This window comes from Oryctolagus cuniculus, chromosome 1 (assembly GCF_051225735.1).
Source record: "Oryctolagus cuniculus isolate XC-2025 breed Fujian yellow rabbit chromosome 1, ASM5122573v1, whole genome shotgun sequence".
Lineage (NCBI taxonomy): Eukaryota > Metazoa > Chordata > Mammalia > Lagomorpha > Leporidae > Oryctolagus > Oryctolagus cuniculus.
The window spans coordinates 116,392,656-116,416,416 of NC_142867.1; the positions used below are offsets into that span (position 1 = coordinate 116,392,656).

The following is a 23,761-nucleotide window of genomic DNA, read 5'->3' on the forward strand; positions in this document are numbered from 1 at the left end:
GTTTGCCATATATTTGTATATAGGTTGTTAATTTAGGCAAAGAATGAGCTTTTTCTTATGTCCATTTTTTATTTTGGGATTGTGGGAGATGGGAGAGAGGTATGCTATTCTTGACTCTATATTTTTCCTTCATAGTGCCTTTTTTAAAAAAAGATTTATTTTATTTATTTGAAAGACAGAGTTACAGAGAGAGTTAGAGTCACAGAGAGAGGTCTTCCATCTGCTGGTTCACTCCCCAGTTGGCAACAATGGCCAGAGCTGCGCTGATACGAAGCCAGGAGGCAGGAGCTTCTTCCAGGTCTCCCATGTGGGTGCAAGGGCCTAAGGACTTGGGCCATCTATTACTACTTTCTCAGGCCAGCCGAGAGCTGGATAGGAAGAGGAGCATTGAACTGATGCCATTATGGGATGCTGGTGCTTCAGGCCAAGGTTTTAACCTGCTGCTCCATAGTACCTTCATAGTACCTTTAAAAAAAAGATTCTTTTATGTATTTAAAAGACAGATTTTCAGAGAGAGAGAGAGAGAGAGAGAGAGAGAGAGAGAGAGAGAGATTGATTTTCCATCTGCTGTTCACTCCCCAAATGGCTGCAGTGGCTGGACCAGGCTGAAGTCAGAAGTCAGGAGCTTCATCTGGGTCTCCAACTTGGGTGCAGGGGCCCAGATACTTGGACAGTCTTCTGCTTCTTTCACAGGCACATTAGCAAGGAGCAGGATTGGACGTAGAACATCAAGGCCTCATATGGGATGCCAGCATGGCAGGTGGTGGCTTAACCTATTGTGCCACAGTGCCAGCCCCTTCATAGTGTCTTTTGTTGGATTCTAATTTATCTATTTTCCTTCTTTTTATCTTCAAATACATGAAATTATAATTTTATTCTTACTAATTTGCCTAATGCCTGTAAAGTTTGATATATAGAATGCTCAACTGTATTTTCTAAATATATTTTAAGTTTAAATGTGACTTTTCCTTTTTTAAAAAAATATTGAGAGAAAGAAAGAGAGAGGGAGAGGGAGAGAGAGAGAGAAATATGAACCATTGGTTCACTACCTAAATGGTTGCAAAAGCCGGGTCTGGACCAGGCTGAAGCCAGGATCCTGAAACTCCATCCATGTCTCCTATATGAGTGACAGGGACCCAAGTAGTTGGGTCATCATTTGCTGCCTTCCCAGACACATTAGCGAAAAGCTTAATTGGAAGAGGAGCAAGTAGGATTTGACTGGTGTTCTTTTTTTCTTTTTAAGATTTTATTTGAAAATCAGAGTTATACAGAGAGAGGAGAGGCAGAAAGAGAGGTCTTCCATCTGCTGGTTCACTCCCCAGTTGGCAACAATGGCTGGAGCTGTGCTGATCCAAAGCCAGGAGCCAGGAGTTTCTTCCAGGTCTCCCACGTGGGTGCAGGGGCCCAAAGACTTGGACCATCTTCTACTGGTATCCCAGGCCAAAGCAGAGAGCTGGATTGGAAGTGGAGAAGGCAGGACTCGAACTGGTGCCCATACGGAGTGCTGGCTACAATGCCGGGCTCCCAAACCACTTTTGTGTGTGTGTGTGTGTGTGTGTGTATACTTCTGCATATGGGAAAATGTAATGTTTTTTCTTTTCTCTCCTATCCTAGATGTAAATTATATTAGTGATAAAACTCTTTTTTCTTTTCTAATAAATGCAATAGTTGTGTGTTTGTGGTGATGCTAGTGTTAATAAAGCTACTACAGTGTAGCCAATTGTATAAAAGCATAACATATAATTATGTACTGTACATAATGCTTGGCAATGGTAATAAGTGGCGTGTTACTGGTTTATGTATTTACTTTAGGTTTTATAATTATTTCAACCTCTACTCCTTGTATTTCTAAAAAAGCCTACTTTTTTTTTTAACTTTTATTTAATGAATATAAATTTCCAAGTACGGCTTATGGATTACAATGGCTTCCCCCCATAACGTCCCTCCCACCCGCAACCCTCCCCTTTCCCACTCCCTCTCCCCTTCCATTCACATCAAGATTCATTTTCGATTATCTTAATATACAGAAGATCAGTTTAGCATACATTAAGGATTTCAACAGTTTGCTCCCACACAGAAACATAAAGTGAAAAATAATAGATGATTTTTTAAATAATGATGAAATCAGATCAAACCTATTGTCATGTTTAATCCCAGTGAGAGTCAGGTTGGGAATTGATAATTTCTTCTTCTTCTTTTTTTTTTTTTTTTAACAGAAGATCAGTTTAGTATACATTAAGTAAAGCTTTCAACAGTTTGCACCCCCATAAGAACACAAAGTGAAATATACTGTTTGAGTACTCGTTATAGCATTAAGTCTCAATGTACAGCACATTAAGGACAGAGATCCTACATGAGGAGTAAGTGCACAGTGACTCCTGTTGTTGACTTTACAAATTGACACTCCTGTTTATGGCATCAGTAATCTCCCTATGCACCAGTCATGAGTTTCCAAGGCTATGGAAGCCCCTTGAGTTCTCCGACTCTTATCTTGTTTAGACAAGGTCATAGTCAAAGTGGAGGTTCTCTCCTCCCTTCAGAGAAAGGTACCTCCTTCTTTGAAGACCTGTTCTTTCCACTGGGATCTCACTCACAGAGATCTTTCATTTAGGGTCCCCCCCCCTTCCCCACTAGAGTGTCTTGGCTTTCCATGCCTGAAATACTCTCATGGGCTTTTCAGCCAGATCCACATGCCTTTAGGGCTGATTCTGAGGCCAGAGTGCTGTTTAGGACATCTGCCATTCTATGAGTCTGCTGAGTATCTGCTTCCCATGTTGGATCACTCTCCCCTTTATTTATTCTATCAGTTAGTATTAGCAGGTACTAGACTTGTTTATGTGCTCCCTTTGACTCTTAATCCTTTCATTATGATCAATTGTGAACTGAAATTGATCACTTGGACTAGTGAGATGGCATTGGTACATGCCACCTTGATGGGATTAAATTGGAGTCCCCTGGTATGTTTCTAACTCTACCATTTGGGGCAAGTCAGCTTGAGCATGTCCCAAATTGTACATCTCATCCCTCTCTTATTCCCACTCTTTTGTTTAACAGGGATCACATTTCAGTTAAATTTCAACACTTAAGAATAACTGTGTATTAATTACAGAATTAAACCAGTCATATTAAGTAGAACAGACAAAAAAAACTACTAAGAGGGATAATGTATTAAGTTGTTCATTAACAGTCAGGGCTATGCTGATCAAGTCACCATTTCTCCTACTTTTGAATACTATGCTGTGTCATACCTTGTGTTTTTGTGCCCACTGATGCAATTAGGAGGCCACATGGACTGACTGACCTCTACCATGTAGGTTTGAGTGTGTACGCTTTATGGTGTTCACTCCATGATGAAATTGCCTAATGACAAAGCTCAGAATGAAGTCTTGGCTTTACATGCTGGGAGATTTTACACTTTTTATTAGATTTCTTTCCAGGTTTTCAGCTGGAGGTTTGCTTGATTGGTCAAAGAAAAATCATTGCTTCTCAGTTTTCTTAACTTTTTCCTATCTTAAAGATAGGAGCATTGGCCTCTGGCTCTTCACATGTTGCCGCTGAAGCTGGATATACCAAATTATTTGCATATTTTTGAAATGTTTCATAAAAATCAAAACAAAATAGTGACAGGTACTGCGGCAGAAGCAGATTAAGAAATCGCTTGGCACACCAGCATCCTGTGTCAGAGTGATGGTTTGAGTCCTGACTCCTGTGCTTTCCATCCAACTTCCTGCTAAAGCTCCCGGGAAGGCAGTGTGTGGTTTAAGTCCTTGTGTCCACTCCACCCACAAAGGGAAGGAGTTCCTGGTTCCTGGCTTCAGCTTAGCTCAGCACTGGCCTGGCCCAGCCCTGGTTGTTTTATGCATTTAGGGTGTGAACCAGTGGATAGAAGATATTCTCTCTTTCTCTGTCTGCCTTTTAAATAAGTAAAGCTTTAAGAAAATAAAATTAAAATAAAATTAATACATAGAGCATGGGTTGAGTGTGACAATTTTTTAAAGATTTATTTATTTGAAAGGCAGAATTATAGCAAGAGAGGGAGGGAGGGAGGGAGGGAGAGAGAGAGAGAGAGAGAATCTTATATCCACTGGTCCACACCCTGGATGGCTGCAACAGCCACTGCTGTGCCAGGTAGAAACTGGGAGCCAGCAGCACCTTTTGAATGTCCCACATGGGTGCAGGGGCCCAAGGACTTAGACCATTTTCCACTACTTTCCCAGGCTCATTAGCGGGGAGCTGGGTCAGAAGTGGAGCAACTGTGATAAGAACCTTCACCTGGGGCCAGTGCTGTGGCACAGTGGGTTAAAGCCCTGGCCTGGGGTGCAGGCATCCCATATGAGCACTGGTTCTGGTCCCGGCTGCTCCTCTTCTGATCCAGCTCTCTGTTATGGCCTGGAAAGGCAGTGGAGGATGGGCCAAATCCTTGGGCCCCTGCACCCACGTGGGAGACCTGGAAGAAGCTTCTGGCTCCTGGCTTCGGATTGGTGCAGCTCTGGCCATTGTGGGCATCTGAGGAGTGAACCAGCAGATGGAAGACTCTCTCTGTCTCTACGTTTCTCTGTAACTCTGACTTTCAAATAAATGAAATAAATCTTAAAAAAAAGAAACAAAAAATAAAAACAAAAAACAATAAAAACAAAAACAAAAGAACCTGCATCCATATGGGTTGTTGGCATCTCAGGCCTTGGCTTGACCCACTTCCCCACAATGCTGCATAACCCCACCCTGCCCCGTCCCCACCCCTCACCTTGCAGCTTGACAGGTTTTGAGAACTTTGAATTGTTTGGTGTCTTCCAGATCATGAGGTTTGTGTGAGAGAAGCTTTGTGCTGTGCAGAATGATGAAACTAAAGACATGGGCAGGAAGTCCGGAGGGGAAGGCCCTCTGCAGAGTGTTACACACCTGGAGTTGCCCTAAGTCATTTATGCTCTTGTTCTCTTTAAATCCTTGGTGGTGAACATAGTACCCAGTAAGGGAGAAGGTACTTAGCAAATGCTTAATGAGTGAATAGAGACAAGAAAGGAACATATTATTAAAACATCTATTTAAAATTAAATTCAAGTGATAGTTAACATTTCTGTTAAGGAATGTGAAGGGATTTGTTCCGGAGTTCATTTTGTCAGATTTCCTAACATCTTTATAAAATACTGAAATGCATTTTAAAAACCTTTCTTTTCAGTATTTTGAAATGTTGAGGTTATTCTGCATTTAGATGATGAGTTTTTAAATTTCAATTGATCTTTATAGTCTCCTTTGTTGTTCTTCACCTGACTGAGCAGGTAGTCTGGGTATTGTTCCTGAAACTAACAAAGATACTCAAACTCTTCAGAGGTGGGTAAGTATTGTAGTTACCCTTCCCTCTATTTCTCCACAGACTGGTTTCTTTGAGTTTCCCAGAGCCACAAGACAGGAAGCTTTTTCTTTCATGTTTTCTTACTTAATTTAGTGGAAAGAGTTATTTTTTAATATCCTTGAAAAGGGTAAACCGTGTTTTCTATTTTTCTCTCTTTCCCATAATATCAACTTCCTTCACTTGAGCTTAGCCAAAAGGCTGAGAAGCATCCTTCTAGGACTGATAATATACATCCTAGGTAGAGCTCTCTCAGAAGGCCATGGTATTTATCCATGGATATTATGGGTATCTTTCAGATGTTTTTTATTTGGGGATATAAATGAGAACTATGTCAGGGGATCCCTCTGCATGCCTGGCATGTGGAGATCCATCAGGTTTTCTAAATCAAGGCCACATATACTATAAGACATTAAACTATAGAAGACTCTGAGGGTATTTTGGTTAATCTATCATAGATGAGAGAAGTGAGGCATAGAGAACTTCAGAGGGTTCTTAACAATGATACAACTAGTTAATGACGGAATTCATGTTCCTTTTCAGTCTAGAGATTTTTCCTTTATACCTTACTTCTCAGTTTTTGAGGGTTGATCACTGTTTATTTTTAAAAATCAAAAATAGCACCAGCACAGTCCTGAGCTTTATGCCCTTAAGTTTCATTACATCAACATATGATGTTCAGCTGCTTGGTGTCCTGTAGAACCGCTTATAACCCCCTGCTTGTGGTAACTGAAGTAGTGGAGAATGGGGGAGATTGTGTCAGGGCACTTTGCAGATCCTCGATGAATGTGTGTTTTTTCCTTACCAGATGCATTTCACTGGTCACAGCCAGCAGGTGAATCCAGCAAATCATTCGCAGGTCACAGCATTTGTCCTCCTGGGGCTCTCTCAGGTATGGGAGCTGCGGTGCTTCTTCTTCATTGTCTTCTGTGCTGTATATCTTGTGACTGTAACTGGAAATCTTCTTATTGTGGCCATCGTGACCTCTGACCCACGTCTGCACACAACCATGTATTTTCTCTTAGGTAATCTTTCTTTCCTGGACTTTTGCTACTCTTCCACCATGGTGCCCAGGATGCTGGTTGACTTGCTCTCGGGCAGCCCCAGCATTTCCTTTGATGCCTGCCTGACTCAGCTCTTTTTCTTCCACTTCATTGGTGGTATCAAGATCTTCCTGCTGACCGTCATGGCATATGACCGCTATGTTGCCATTTCCCTACCACTGCGCTACACATTCATTATGAATCAGTCTGTGGGCTCCTCATGGCAGCCTCCTGGGTGGGAGGCTTCATCCACTCCATTGTACAGGTTGTATTGACTATTCAGCTGCCATTCTGTGGGCCCGACAAGCTGGACAACTTTTATTGTGATGTGCCTCAGTTAATCAAATTGGCCTGCACAGATACTTTCATCTTAGAGCTTCTAATGGTGTCTAACAATGGCTTGGTGACCCTGATGTGTTTCCTGGTGTTGCTGGGATCCTACACAGCACTGCTGGTCATGCTCCGAAGCCACTCACGGGAGGATCGTAGCAAGGCGCTGTCAACCTGCGCCTCTCACATTGCCGTGGTCACCTTAATCTTTGTGCCCTGCATATACATCTATGCAAGGCCTTTTCGGACATTCTCCATGGACAAAGCAATCTCTGTGCTGTATACAATGGTTACCCCCATGCTGAATCCTGCCATCTACACCCTGAGAAACAAGGAAGTGATCATGGCCATGAAGAAGCTGTGGAGGAGGCAGAAGGACTTTCTCGGTCCCCTAGAGCATTGACCCCAAGCTGGAATGTGGGACGAGTGTCCAGAACTGCTCCCAAGTGCCTGCTGGAGAAAAAGTTTTGAGTGCGGCATAAAAGTAGTCTTTGGCTCACAGAGCACCTTCCCAGGTGAGTATTCTGTTGGCCAAGCTGAGAAAGTTCCAACTGCAGAATGCATAAAGGTGGTAAACTTAGGGTTTCTTTTCTGATATCACTTCTTGGACACAAAATACATTTGAAGAGCTCAACACATTTTTTAAATTTCCCAGAAAGAGGAGGGATCCAAATGTTACAATAAGTGTAGGATGCTGATTGAATGTTTGTCAGTGAAGAAAAACAAAATTACGTTGTGCTAATAACTTATTTTTGTCAGTTTCTTAATGATTACCACTGTTGCTATCGTTAGTGTCAGCACCACCTTCATTGCCATGATTATATAAGTAGCATTTGGTAAGAGTTTACTATGTTCCAGGCATTGTACCAATTATTTTATATTTACTATTTATTTTAATTGTATCATTATTTTTATAAGGCATATATCACCCTCATTTTGGAATGAGTCATTTGTAAGTTTCATACATTAAATTACCTACTAATGCAACCCAGGTGTATACAAGTTTGGAACTCAAGTTACAGATGATATAAAAACTTGCTCTTGCTTCTAGGGTTTAACGTGTCTTTGTGAGTTTATGTCAGTTTAGAGTGACGTCATGGATAGGGTTGGCATGCTCAGTTGGGCCAGACCGAGTGCTGAGTCAGGAAGTCTGCTTACTGGAGTAAGAGGGATGGAGTAGAAGATTCATGGAGAACTGAACAAAGAATGAGGAATTAGGAAAGGTGGGATAGAGAGTCCAGGGGGAGTGTTCTTGAGGGAACGGATGCTTGGAAGATTTGTATGTGGGATTTTTTTTTAAACTACATACTTGCTTAGAAACTCTAAAGATTTCATTATTATTATTATTTTAGAGATAGAATTAGACAGTGAGAGAGAGAGACAAAAAGGTCTTCCTTCCGTTGGTTCACCCCCCAAATGGCTGCTGTGGCTGGAGCTACGCCGATCCGAAGCCAGGAGCCAGGTGCCTCTTCCCTTGTCTTCCATGCTGATGTAGGCACCCAAGCACTTGGGCCATCCTCCACTGCCCTCCCGTGCCACAGCAGAGAGATGAACTGGAAGAGGAGCGGCCAGGACTAGAACCTGGTGCCCATATGGGATGCTGGTGCCACAGGCGGAGGATTAATCTAGTGAGCCACGGTGCTGGCTCCCAGAAAACTCTATTTTTTAAATTCAGCTATCTTTTATTCTGTTCAGAGCGAGTTTACCGCTTTGAAGGCCGCAACTGCCAGGGCTGGGCCAGGCCGAGGTTAGGAGCTAGGAACTTTATTTGTGTTTCCTCGTGGGTGGCAGGGACTCAAATACTTGGGCCATCCTCTACTGCATTCCCAGGCACATCAACAGAGAGATGAAGCAGCCCTCCTATATGGAATGCCAACAGAGCAGTATGTTTTGGTTTATACATCAAAAACAGCTTATATATGAATCAATAAATATGAAGTTTAATACCTAGTGATACTTTATATATATGCATATGTGTGTGTGACTGCGTGTTGAACACGTAAAACAAAATATAGCTGTGTGTGAACTAAAAAATAAATATGAAGTTTAATATATAATGATACTAGAGTTTGTGTTGTGGCATAGTGGGTAAAGCCATCCTATATGGACACTGGTTTGAGACCTGGCTGCTCCACTTCCAGTCCAGCTCCCTGCTAATGCAGCTAGGAAAGCATCAGAAAACTGCCCAAGTCCTTGGGCCCCTGCACCCATGTAGGAGACCTGGAAGAAGCTCCTGGCTCCTGGCTTCCAGTTGGCCCAGCTCCAGCCATTGTGGCCATTTGGGGAGTGAACCAGCAGATGGAAGACCACTCTTTGTGTCTATCCCTCTCTTACTCTCTCTGTAAGTCTACCTTTCAAATAAATAAATAATCCTCTAAAAAAATCTGATGATACTATACATATATGCATTTATGTATATAGATATAGATACATACAGTATTGAACATGTAGAAACCAAAAACATAACTGTGTGGGGTACAGAAAAAACAAGAATACCTAATCCAATCTCAATCATTGAGAAGAATTTTAATGTGCCTTTCTTGGAAATTTATAAGCTAAGCAGACAAAAGAGATACATGCATACCTGTAATTACAAAATTGTTTTTATCACTCATTATATGTTTTGTTTTTACCTCTGTGGGAGTAATAAATTAATTTTTAGAAATTAATAAATATTGAATATTTTAAAATGGAGACCAACTGTAGATAGTTTATAGAGAATTAGAAATGATAAATATAACAATCCAGGAATTCCCACAATTGAAAGATCTGACTTCTAATATTTTAAGTGTGCTAGCTTGTTAACAAAATATAATTGTTCCTCACACATTTTTTCTGTGAAAATATCCCCTTAATCAAGATGAATTTTGCAATAAATCTAATTTTTTGCATAATCTTGGTTTAAGACTCTTTTTTTAATGATTTATTTATTTGAAAGTCAGAGTTACAGAGAGAAAGAAAGAGAGGCAGAAGAGAAGTCTTCCATCTGCTGGTTCACTCCCCAATTTGCTGTAATGGCTGGAGCTGCGCCAATCCGAAGTCAGGAGCCAGGAGCCAGGGGCTTCCTCCAGGTCTTCCCACGTAGGTGCAGGTGCCCAAGGACTTGGGTCATCTTCTACTGCTTTCCCAGGCAATAGCAGAGAGCTGGATTGGAAGTGGAGCATTTGGGACTCGAACCAGTGCCCATAGGGATGCTGTCACTGCAGGCAGTAGCTTTACCCACTGTGCCACAGTGCCGGCCCCTGGTTTAAGAAGTCTTACAAGGATTTCCCCAGGTGTTGTGAATGTGGAGTTCAATACAAATATACAATTTAAAAATAAGATTTAGGTTTCTCATGAAGTGACCAGATAGTATGAATTGTTTAAATTTTTCATAACAGTCTACTGATCAAGTAGGCTGACATTACATGAAAATATTATTGAAGATTATGAAAAATATAAAATTGTGTTAAGCTAATTTGAAATTAATTTTGAAAAACCTTTTATAATGGTAGTGACTATGTTCAGAGGTATGTCTGCTTAAACATAACTTATATAGTGTTATTTGACTTTAGGACCCCAGAATAATACTGAATTAGATTAATTTATGGATTATTTCTATGTAAGATACAATACTAAAATTTTGGTGAGCCGTTTTTGCTTATTGTTTTCATATTATGAGATTCCATTTCTTTTAATTGTATTGCTGGACACGTTCATTTGGCACTTTAAGAAGGTACAAAAATGGTACATGGTTATTTTGGTAATGGTATTATGGTAACAGTATGTGGTCATTTTAAAGTGTGCCAATTCCTTACCTCTCAGTTTTGTTTGTGAGAGGGAAGTTAGATATTTGGTTAGATATGAATGTTAAAGCTCTCCTGAGAGCAGTGATTTCAGAAAGACTAAAGGTGAGTGCAAAGAATTGGGATGTGTTTTTTCACTGGAAAAAGGGAATAGTTTTTTCTTAAAGCCAAGAGTATGATTATCCAGAAAAATTTTTTTTAATCAAGATATAAGTGGATGTGCTATTTGTGTAACTGAGACCCTACCTGGGATATCATATTTGGAAACTACTCTTACTAAATCAGACATCAGAAGCCCACCATGAAGAGACAGTGTTGTATATCTTGTATGGAATGGATGTATTGAAAGCCTTCCTAGGAAACTGGACTGACTATGCTCCATGGCTTACAGTCTCTGCCTCACAGGTGGTAAGGAATATCACCTCCTTGAGGCCAAGCACTTTGACAGATATTGAGGAACTCGGGGATGGAGGAATTCATTCACATCTGTGGGTGCACAGAAAAATCTAGAGGAAAGAAACTTTTGTGCTTGGTTTCCTAGACTCAGATTAGAAGAGAAAATTTAGCAGCATTCCAAAATGTTCTACAGATAGATCAGTAGAAATACTATGGGGAGGGTGAAAATGGTTATAATCCTTTTGGGGACACATTTGGCAACTCCTAGGAAAGTTCCTATGGTCTGATCTTCAGGCTCAGTAATTCCACTTATATGAGTTTACCATGAAGACAACCTCCAACATGGGAAAATACGTATGTACAAATACATTCACTGAAGTGCTATTTCTTTTTTTTTTTTTTTTTTTTTGACAGAGTGGACAGTGAGAGAGAGAAAGGTCTTCCTTTTTGCCCTTGGTTCACCCTCCAATGGCCTCCGCAGCCAGCGCGCTGCAGCCGGCGCATCGCGCTGATCCGATGGCAGGAGCCAGGTACTTATCCTGGTCTCCCATGGGGTGCAGGGCCGAAGGACTTGGGCCATCCTCCACTGCACTCCCTGGCCACAGCAGAGAGCTGGCCTGGAAGAGGGGCAACCGGGACAGAATCCGGCGCCCCGACCGGGACTAGAACCCGGTGTGCTGGCGCCGCAAGGTGGAGGATTAGCCTAGTGAGCTGTGGCGCCGGCCCTGAAGTGCTATTTCTAACTGCACGATTTAAAACAATATAAATAAGGCAGTCCCCTCAAGACAAATATCATATGTTTTCCCTGATTTGTGGTAAGTAACACACAGAAGACAGAAAATGTAATATATATGAATGAAATTGACGATTTGAGACTTGGTTATTATTTATAGCCCTCATCTATATTCTTGAGGAACAGTGGTTTTTCTACTAACTACTTATTGGATTCTTTATTTATTGGAGGGTTAAGCCTGTGATTATAAAGTAAATTGAAAGCATGGCATTGTAAAAATTAAAAGAAAAATAAGAAAGAAAAGTAGAGGAAAAGTGGGATTAAGGTAGGAGGGAGGGTAGGGTGGGAAGTAACATTATACTCTTAAAACTGTATATATGAAATACATGAAATTTTCTCCCTTTATACAAATTTATTAAACAATTCCCAAATAGGGGAAATGTTAACCATGATGCATTCACACACAGGATTCCTCCTCAGTTTTATATCATAACCTGGAAATCTCTATATACCCTGAGTTCTTTCCAGCATGTATTCATAAGGGAAACCAAGAATGTAAAAGAGATTCCATAGCATAGTACCTTACATGTGAATGAGGATGAAAAATTAGAAAATACACATGTTGGCAAAATTCTCACAAAAGAAAACCAAAGAGGATAACATATAAACCAGTGGTATTGGTTACCTATAGGCAGTGGACGTGGAAGAGTGGAATGAATGAGAGAATGAGACAAGAGTAGAAGGAATGAGAGAGAAGAACTGCCTCTCTCAGTAGATTTCCGTGTAGGATTTTGGATGGTTCTGATTTTTAGAACCATGTTGATATGTCACAAGGTTAAAGAACACTCCCCAACTCACTTATAAAATGAACTATGCCAGGTGGAAGTGCAAGATGGAATACAAACAGAACACCCTGATTTATGAATTAGATGAGGAAGTGAAGAACTCACCTGAGTAACTTTGGGAGATGGCATTTGTTCCTGTACACTCTAAATATAAAAGCAGATTTATTGTACTACACATTTATTGTACTCTAGGGAGTAAACGTGCTTTTCATAGAAAATTATGGGTTAGAAATTTGAAAACTACTCTGAGCTTATGATAGGATTAAGCAAAAAGTAAAAACAATGATAGATTTCCTACTTTTAGAGAAATTAAAGAAAATGGCAGGTTAGAATAAACTCCATGGAATGGAGAAATATGAATGTGTTTTTTAAAATATTTATTCTATTTATAAGCAGAATTAGAGAGAGAGAGAGCCCTTCTATTCTCTGGTTCACTCCCCAAATGATTACGATGGCCAGGGCTGGGCTGGGCCGAAGTCAGGAGCCAGGACCTTCTTCTAGGTCTCACCCATGCCTGCAGGGGCCCAAGCATTTGGGCCATTCTTCGCTGCTTCCCTAGGCACATTAGCAGGGAGTTGGGTCAGAAGTGGAGCAGCAGGGACTCAAATTGGCGCCCATCCAGGATGCCAGTGCTGCAGACTGCATCTTAAAACCTGCTGCACTGCAGTGCTGGCCCTGAATCGTGGTTTTTAGAAGCTTTGGAAAAGTGGTCCTTTTGTTACATATGTATGTGTATATATATATATATATATATATGTATGTATGTATATGTTTGTATGTATGTATGTAATCATGCAGATGTGTGCTTGTGTATGTGATAGATACAGGAAGGGGTGCAATGTATGCATACATTTGCATTCCTCTGCAATTCCTGGCTGGGGCCACAAGTGGCAGCTTAACCTGCTGTACCTCAATGCCAGTCCCCTGCTATGTATTTTTTTTTTTTTTGACAGGCAGAGTGGACAGTGAGAGAGAGAGAGACAGAGAGAAAGGGCTTCCTTTTCCGTTGGTTCACCCACCAATGGCCACTGTGGCCAGTGCGCTGCAGCCAGTGCACCGCGCTGATCTGAAGCCAGGAGCCAGGTGCTTCTCCTGGTCTCCCACGCGGGTGCAGGGCCCAAGCACTTGGGCCATCCTCCACTGCACTCCCTGGCCACAGCAGAGAGCTGGCCTGGAAGAGGGGCAACCGGGACAGAATCCGGCGCCCCAACCGGGACTAGAACCCGGTGTGTCGGCACTGCAGGTGGAGGATTAGCCTATTGAGCCACGGCGCTGGCCCCCTGCTATGTATTTTAAACTATATGTTAAAACTTAATTGGCATTTGGGGGCGGAGCCAAGATGGCGGAATAGTGAGGGCGCGCACCGATAGTCCGGGAAAATTTAGTTTAATAAAAGGGGAGTTACGGTAGCCGCAGAAAATAGAACCAAACAAAAATTGCAGGGGAAACCCTTCTGAATGGAGCAGGCGTGAATCGGACGACCTACTGGGAGAACAAGGTCGCCCACCGCACGGAAGCAAAGTCACGGGACCCAGCCGCAGAAGCCCCAGGGTCTGCGCGACAGTGCTCCAAGGAGAGTGCACGCCACACAGAAAACAGTGGGGAGACTTGAGACGCTCAGGGCTCCGAGTCCACACATCGGCGCTGGAAGGGGAGGTGAGCTCAATAACCCGAGACATTGGTGGGGAAACGGGGGTCAGAATCTAGAGGGGGGCCGGAAAGTGCAGCAAACTCACTACCGGAAAGAAGGAAAAAAAAAAGCTTCGGGGGTTTCTCTTCCCCCTAACCTTGCAAAGGTTACAAGCCTGCAAGACTTGAAGAATTCCCAAGAGACAAAGAGCAGGCCTCCTCTTTGGATTTACATATCAGTGGGGGAGAGTTAAGGAACTGAGTCACTACAATTCAGTAGCCTAGGCAACCCAGTGGGAGTCCAGAGGAGCCAAAGACTGGAAGCTAAATACCATCAATTCTGCACAGCCCTGCCCTGCAGTGTTACTTACCCCCTGAATAAATAAAATAAGTAAATAAATAAAAAGAGAGAGATTTACCACGCATAACCTGAGGGTGTCACCTTTGCACACCCTTAACCTGGAAGAACCAGGCAGAGCTCTCAGGCCCCACCCATCTCAAGCCTCCAAGGCTCCTCCAACAGCAGGCAGTCCACTTAACACGGACACAGTATAAAAAAAAAAAAAAAAAAAAAGAAAAAAAAAAGCGCACAGTGACGCAAGAAGAATTAACTATGCCGAGTAACAAACACAGAAATAGAGGGAGCAAGATCAACGACGACACTATGATGCCTCCAAATAAGCAAAACACCCCAAGCCAAGAGTATGAAGATGATGAGATAGAAGAAATGCAAGATACGGATTTCAAAAAATTTATGATAAGAACATTTAGAAGTTTTCAAAAGCAAATCCTTGAACTACAGAAATCCTTAATGGACAAGATTGAAAATCTTTCTCGTGAAAATGAAATTTTAAGGAAGAGTCAAAATGAAACTCAGAAACTAGTAGAACAGGAAAGTGTAATAGTCAAGAGAAATCAAAATGAAATGAAGAGCTCAATAGATCAAATGACAAACACATTAGAAAGCCTTAAAAACAGAATGGGTGAAGCAGAAGAGAGAATATCGGACTTAGAAGATAGAGCACAGGAAAACATACAGTCAAACCAAAGAAAAGAAGAGGAAATTAGAAACCTGAAAAATATTGTTGGGAATCTACAGGATACTATTAAAAAAACCAACATTCGAGTTCTAGGAGTTCCTGAAGGCATGGAGAGAGAGAAAGGATTGGAAGGCCTTTTTAGTGAGATACTAGCAGAGAACTTTCCAGGTTTGGAGAAGGACAGAGATATCCTAGTACAGGAAGCTCATAGAACCCCCAATAAACATGACCAAAAGAGATCCTCACCACGACACGTGGTAATTAAACTTACCACAGTGAAACATAAAGAAAAGATCCTAAAATGTGCAAGAGAGAAACGTCAGATTACTCTCAGAGGATCTCCAATCAGACTCACAGCTGACTTCTCATCAGAAACCCTACAAGCTAGGAGGGAATGGCGAGACATAGCACAGGTGCTAAGAGAGAAAAATTGCCAGCCCAGAATATTATATCCTGCCAAGCTCTCATTTGTGAATGAAGGTGAAATAAAGACCTTTCATAGCAAACAGAAATTGAAAGACTTTGTGGCCACTCGTCCGGCCCTGCAAAAGATACTTAAAGATGTGCTACACTCAGAAACACAGAAACACGGCCATCAATATGAAAGAAGGGAAAGGAAGAACACCTACCAGTAAAAGAGCATGGGAAGCTCAAAGCATATACTAGAAAATATTTCCGGGAAAATGGCAGGGCAAAGTCACTACGTATCAATTGTCACATTGAACATTAATGGTCTGAATTCTTCAGTTAAAAGACACCGTTTAGCTGACTGGCTCACAGAACACAACCCAACTATTTGTTGCCTACAAGAAACACATCTCTCTAACAAAGAGGCATGCAGACTGAAAGTGAAAGGTTGGAAAAAGATATTCCATGCCAACAGAAACCAAAAAAAAGCAGGTGTAGCCATATTAATATCAGACAAAATAAACTTTAATACAAAAACTGTTAAGAGAGACAAAGAGGGACACTATATAATGATTAAGGGTTCAATTCAACAGGAAGATGTAACTATTATAAATGTATATGCACCTAATTACAGGGCACCGGTCTATTTAAAAGATATGTTAAGGGACTTAAAGGGAGATTTAGATTCCAATACAATAGTACTGGGGGACTTCAATACTCCACTCTCAGAAATAGACAGATCATCCGGACAGAAGATCAACAAGGAAACAGCAGATTTAATTGACACTATTGCCCAAATGGATCTAACAGATATCTACAGAACTTTCAACCCTACATCTACAGACTTCACATTCTTCTCAGCAGCGCATGGAACCTTCTCTAGGATTGATCACATACTAGGACATAAAGCAAATCTCAGCAAATTTAAAAGAATTAGAATCATACCATGCAGCTTCTCAGACCACAGCGGGATGAAGCTGGAAATTAGCAACTCAGGAAACCCCAGAAAGTATGCAAACACATGGAGACTGAACAACATGCTCCTGAATGAACACTGTGTCATTCAAGAAATCAAAAGAGAAATCAAAAACTTTCTGGAAGTAAATGAAGACAACAACACAACATATCAAAACTTATGGGATACAGCAAAAGCAGTATTGAGAGGCAAATTTATAGCAATAGGTGCCTATATCAAGAAATTGGAAAGGTACCAAATAAATGAGCTTTCAGCGCACCTCAAGGACCTAGAAAAACTGCAGCAAACCAAACCCAAATCTAGTAGGAGAAGAGAAATAATTAAAACCAGAGAAGAAATTAACAGGATTGAATCCAAAAAAACATTACAAAAAATCAGCCAAGCGAGAAGCTGGTTTTTTGAAAAAATAAACAAAATTGACACCCCATTGGCCCAACTAACTAAAAAAAGAAGAGAAAAGACCCAAATCAATAAAATCAGAGATGAAAAAGGAAACGTAACAACAGACACCACAGAAATAAAAAGAATCATCAGAAATTACTACAAGGACCTGTATGCCAGCAAACAGGAAAACCTATCAGAAATGGATAGATTCCTGGACACATGCAATCTACCAAAATTGAACCAGGAAGACATCGAAAACCTAAATAGACCCATAACTGAAACAGAAATTGAAACAGTAATAAAGGCCCTCCCAACAAAGAAAAGCCCAGGACCAGATGGATTCACTGCTGAATTCTACCAGACATTTAAAGAAGAACTAATCCCATTTCTTCTCAAACTATTCAGAACAATCGAAGAAGAGGGAATCCTCCCAAATTCTTTCTATGAAGCCAGCATCACCTTAATCCCTAAGCCAGAGAAAGATGCAGCACTGAAAGAAAATTACAGACCAATATCCCTGATGAACATAGATGCAAAAATCCTCAATAAAATTCTGGCCAACAGAATACAACAACACATCAGGAAAATCATCCACCCAGACCAAGTGGGATTCATCCCTGGTATGCAGGGATGGTTCAACATTCGCAAATCAATCAATGTGATTCACCACATTAACAGACTGCAGAAGAAAAACCATATGATTATCTCAATTGATGCAGAGAAAGCATTTGATAAAATTCAACACCCTTTCATGATGAAAACTCTAAGCAAATTGGGTATAGAAGGAACATTCCTCAATATAATCAAAGCAATTTATAAAAAACCCACAGCCAGCATCCTATTGAATGGGGAAAAGTTGGAAGCATTTCCACTGAAATCTGGCACCAGGCAGGGATGCCCACTCTCACCACTGCTATTTAACATAGTTCTGGAAGTTTTAGCCAGAGCCATCAGACAAGAAAAAGAAATCAAAGGAATACAAATCAAGAAGGAAGAAGTCAAACTATCCCTCTTTGCAGACGATATGATTCTGTACTTAGAGGATCCAAAGAACTCTACTAAGAGACTATTGGAACTCATAGAGGAGTTTGGCAAAGTGGCAGGATATAAAATCAATGCACAAAAATCAACAGCCTTTGTATACACAAGTAATGCCATGACTGAGAAAGAACTGCTAAGATCAATCCCATTCACAATAGCTACAAAAACATTCAAATACCTTGGAATAAACTTAACCAAGGACGTTAAAGATCTCTACGATGAAAATTACAAAACCTTAAAGAAAGAAATAGAAGAGGATACCAAAAAATGGAAAAATCTTCCATGCTCATGGATTGGAAGAATCAACATCATCAAAATGTCCATTCTCCCAAAAGCAATTTATAGATTCAATGCAATCCCAATCAAGATACCAAAGACATTCTTCGCAGATCTAGAAAAAATGATGCTGAAATTCATATGGAGGCACAAGAGACCTCGAATAGCTAAAGCAATCTTGTACAACAAAAACAAAGCCGGAGGCATCACAATACCAGACTTCAGGACATACTACAGGGCAGTTGTAATCAAAACAGCATGGTACTGGTACAGAAACAGATGGATAGACCAATGGAACAGAATTGAAACACCAGAAATCAACCCAAACATCTACAGCCAACTTATATTTGATCAAGGATCTAAAACTAATTCCTGGAGCAAGGACAGTCTATTCAATAAATGGTGCTGGGAAAACTGGATTTCCACGTGCAGAAGCATGAAGCAAGACCCCTACCTTACACCTTACACAAAAATCCACTCAACGTGGATTAAAGACCTAAATCTACGTCCTGACACCATGAAGTTATTAGAGAACATTGGAGAAACCCTTCAAGATATTGGCACAGGCAAAGAATTTCTGGAAAAGACCCGGGAGGCACAGACAGTCAAAGCCAAAATCAACTATTGGGATTGCATCAAATTGAGAAGTTTCTGTACTGCAAAAGAAACAGTCAGGAGAGTGAAGAGACAACCGACAGAATGGGAAAAAATATTTGCAAACTATGCAACAGATAAAGGGTTAATAACCAGAATCTACAAAGAGATCAAGAAACTCCACAAAAACAAAACCAACAACCCACTTAAGAGATGGGCCAAGGACTTCAATAGACATTTTTCAAAAGAGGAAATCCAAATGGCCAACAGGCACATGAAAAAATGTTCAAGGTCACTAGCAATCAGGGAAATGCAAATCAAAAGCACAATGAGGTTTCACCTCACCCCGGTTAGAATGGCTCACATACAGAAATCTACCAACAACAGATGCTGGCGAGGATGTGGGGAAAAAGGGACACTAACCCACTGTTGGTGGGAATGCAAACTGGTTAAGCCACTATGGAAATCAGTCTGGAGATTCCTCAGAAACCTGAATATAACCCTACCGTTCGACCCAGCCATCCCACTCCTTGGAATTTACCCAAAGGAGTTTAAATTGATAAAGAAAAAAGCGGTCTGCACCCTAATGTTTATTGCAGCACAATTCACAATAGCCAAGACCTGGAACCAACCTAAATGCCCTTCAATGGTAGACTGGATAAAGAAATTATGGGATATGTATTCTTTAGAATACTATACCGCAGTAAGAAACAACGAAATCCAGTCATTTGCAACAAAATGGAGGAATCTGGAACACATCATGCTGAGTGAAGTAAGCCAGTCCCAAAGGGACAAATACCATATGTTCTCCCTGATCGGTGACAACTGACTGAACACCAAAAAGGAAACCTCCTGAAGTGAAATGGACACTATGAGAAATGGTGACTTGATCAGCATAGCCCTGACTGCTAATGGACAACTTAATACATTATCCCTCATAGTATTTTTTTTTTGTCTGTTCTACTTAATATGACTGGTTTAATTCTGTAATTATCACACAGTTATTCTTAAGTGTTGAAAATTAACTGAAATGTGATCCCTGTTAAACATAAAAGTGGGAATAAGAGAGGGAAGAGATGTATAATTTGGGGCATGCTCGGGCTGACTTGCCCCAATTGGTAGAGTTGGAAACATACTAGGGGACTCCAATTCAATCCCATCAAGGTGGCATGTACCAATGCCATCTCACTATTCCAAGTGATCAATTTCAGTTCACAATTGATCATAATGAAAGGACTAAGAGTCAAAGGGAGCACATAAACAAGTCTAGTATCTGCTAACACTAACCGATAGAATAAATAAAGGGGAGAGTGATCCAACATGGGAAGTGAGATACTCAGCAGACTCATAGAATGGCAGATGTCCTAAATAGCACTCTGGCCTCAGAATCAGCCCTAAAGGCACTCGGATCTGGCTGAAAAGCCCATGAGAGTATTTCAGGCATGGAAAGCCAAGACACTCTGGCAAAAAGATCTCTGTGAGTGAGATCCCAGTGGAAAGAACAGGTCTTCAAAGAGGGAGGTGCCTTTCTCTGAAGGGAGGAGAGAACCTCCACTTTGACTATGACCTTGTCTAAACAAGATAAGAGTCGGAGAACTCAAGGGGCTTCCATAGCCTTGGAAACTCATGACTGGTGCATAGGGAGATTACTGATACCATAAACAGGAGTGTCAATTTGTAAAGTCAACAACAGGAGTCACTGTGCACTTACTCCTCATGTAGGATCTCTGTCCTTAATGTGCTGTACACTGAGGCTTAATGCTATAACGAGTACTCAAACAGTATATTTCACTTTGTGTTTCTATGGGGGTGCAAACTGTTGAAATCTTTACTTAATGTACACTAAACTGATCTTCTGTTAAAAAAAAAAAAAAAAAAGAAAAGAAACTATCAATTCCCAACTTGACTCTCACTGGGATTAAACATGACAATAGGTCTGATCTGATTTCATCATCATTTAAAAAAAAATCATCTATTATTTTTCACTTTATGTTTCTGTGTGGGAACAAACTGTTGAAATCCTTACTTAAGGTATACTAAGCTGATCTTCTGTATACTAAGATAATCGAAAATGAATCTTGATGTGAATGGAAGGGGAGAGGGAGTGGGAAAGGGGAGGGTGGTGGGTGGGAGGGACGGTATGGGGGGGAAAGCCATTGTAACCCATGAGACGTACTTTGGAAATTTATATTCATTAAATAAAAGATAAAAAAAAAACTTAATTGGCATTCATAATGTGTCAGTTTTTTGATAGTTTTCTGATTTTTTTTGTGTTAATAGTAAATTTTAAAATTACTGTACATGGAAGATCAGATTAGCTAGCTAATGTTCCATTGTAACTCCTACGTTTTCCACCAGATGTCACTAATGCTGTAATGTTCAAATTGAGCTGAATGTCTTCAGACTGCAAGACTAATATTCAGCTTTTATGGTTGGAAGTTCACATGGGGATTTCTGGGTTCAAACATATTACTGCATCAGATTAAAATCACTTAGCATCTTTGGTTTACTACATCTTTGATGTGAATTACTTCACTGAAATCCGTGCTCTTGTGAGAAGTTGAATTGTGGGCTCCATGGGCATATCAGTTGTACTGTTGTTTAAAGTTGAGATGGACTGTTGCTTCTGTCTTCAATCAAGGAAGCCCATCCATGACTCCCCCCAGCTTCCATTACAGAGAGAATTGGAGGAATTTCTTTTTGGCTTAACTTGCAAATAATAATGTATTGTTCAAGCTTATTAATATATGAAATATATTTCAAGTTATTGTGCTCAGTGACTATAATCAAAATTTATGTTGTAATAAATATAGAATAAAAGCTGTCCCCTCTATTTCAAATGTTATTTATATTTTCTAAAATCAGATCTTTAGAGATCTTTCCATTCTAAATGGGTTATGTCTTTGAAAGCCAACAGTATTCAGTTTGGCTACTTCATCTATTAGAGTTACAATTCTGTTTTAGTCTAGCAAAAAGCTTGTAGCCCAGCAACCAGACCATTTAAAAATGGGTTGGCAGAAAAAAGTCAGAGCTGACACTCTAATAACTTCAGTTGTTTTGTGTTAACTCATTCTCTATTATTCTCTGCTATCATCTGATATATTTTTATAAGAGAGAAATGCAATATAATTATTTATTTGTAGAGTCTACTTCAACTATGTTTATTTGCATCATTTTCTAGGCAAACATGTTTTCTTTTTTTAAAAGAGTTTTTATTTATTTGAGAGGTAGAGATATAGACAGAGAGAGGGAGAGACAAAGAGAAAGCTCTTCCATCCATTGGTTCACTCCCCAAATGGCGGCAATGGCTGAAGCTGGGCTGATCTGAAGCCAGGATCTGGGAGCTTCTTAGGGGTCCCCACTGTGGTTGCAGGGGCCCAAGCAGTTGGGCCATTTTCCATTGTTTTCCCAGGCCATAAGCGGAGAGCTGGATCAGAAGAGGGACAGCCAGGATATGAACTGGCACCCATATGGGATATGGTGCAGCAAGTGGAGGCTTAGCCTACTGTGCCATAGCACTGGTCCTGGCAAGTTTTCACAGTCAGACTTAGAGCAGACCAAAATTTTTAAAATTTAAGAGACTTTTATTTTATCAGTTAGAAAGATAGAGAGACAGGAAGACAGGGACAAATGGGTAACATGATCTCTCATTTATTGATTTATTCCCCAAATGTCTTTAGCAGCCAGGGCTGGGTTAAGCTGAAGTCAGGAGCTAGGAACTCAGTGTAGGTATCCCACATGGATGGCAGAAACCCAAGTATTTGAACCATCATCTGCCTCCCATGGTGCACATTAGCAGTAGGCTGGAATCAAGAAAGGAGCTGGGTCTCAAACCCCAGGACTCCCAAGTGGGATACTGGCATCCTGAGCCAAACAACTTCCCACAAAATCTTTATGGTCTTGGAACCTTATCTGTGCACCAAAAGGCCTCTAAATATAAAATGGACCACATCTACTTCATTTTGATGCAAAGGAAATATCTTGAACATCTTTGAAAACTGTCTAGACATGGACATATAATAGTGGATGTCTTGGGTCGTGGGTGTGAATTTACTTTCAGAAAGGGCAGACTCACTTTCCAAGTATAGAAATTAGTTGTTTTGAAGATGTGTTGATTCTGGTGGCCACAATATTTCTACAAAACAGCTTTTGGATTGTGTATTTGCAACGACTAATAGCCAGCATAGCTCTGTAAAACAGGCTGTGAGTATAGAGCTTCCAGATCTGAAAAGGGAGCTTCATGGGTTTGGATCATCTCCTGTGCCAGGCACCAGTGAGGTGCTCACACCTGTTCAGTGAGCTTTGGAGTGAATACAGGTTGGGTTGATGGGGAAGTGGGAGACTTGGGCCACATGCTATTTTGGAAAGATTCCTTTGCTGCTTGAGATAGAGTGAGAGAAAGAAGGCTGCAGTACCATTTTCTGATATCAGGATTGGAATACAAACTAGAATAGTGGAGCATTAAGTTTCCCTCCCTGCATTTGCCTGTTTGTTCTTCTCTCATCACGGAACAGTGTCCTTGTTTAAGGGGATTTGAGGTAGCCTCCAGACAAGCAGTTTAAGACATTTTTTTCTAATCATAGATACTTAGATAAACAGATAGGTGTCCATTTGTATTCGGAAATATGTATACCTAAAGTATTTTGGCACATTGCTGTAAGCAAAAGATTTCAAAAGTACACCATGAATATCTTAATACACCGGGATTTGATGGTGATAAGCTGATACAGAAAAATCATGGAGGAGGATTGAGAAGAAATGCCACCACCCACAGGACTGCACGAGTAATCAGAGGTGAGCCAGGGTGGGCTGTTCATCCCCGTGGGAAGTCTGCATGCTCCTAGGACTGTTGCCTTCTCTATGTCTAAGCCCTGCATCTTTCTGCTGTTAAGTCCCTCTTAGACTGCTGATGAGCATTCTAAACTGAGAATCCA

The 23,761-nt window shown here is 40.8% G+C and overlaps 1 protein-coding gene across 1 annotated transcript; it reads left to right on the forward strand.

Moving 5' to 3' along the window:
- Positions 1-6,024: 6,024 nt before the first annotated feature.
- On the forward strand, positions 6,025-7,636 carry OR4D5 (olfactory receptor family 4 subfamily D member 5). The gene is given in 2 exon segments (XM_089304107.1): positions 6,025-6,591; positions 6,594-7,636. Coding segments are annotated over 2 exon segments (966 nt in total). The 5' UTR covers positions 6,025-6,155; the 3' UTR covers positions 7,124-7,636.
- Positions 7,637-23,761: the final 16,125 nt, after the last annotated feature.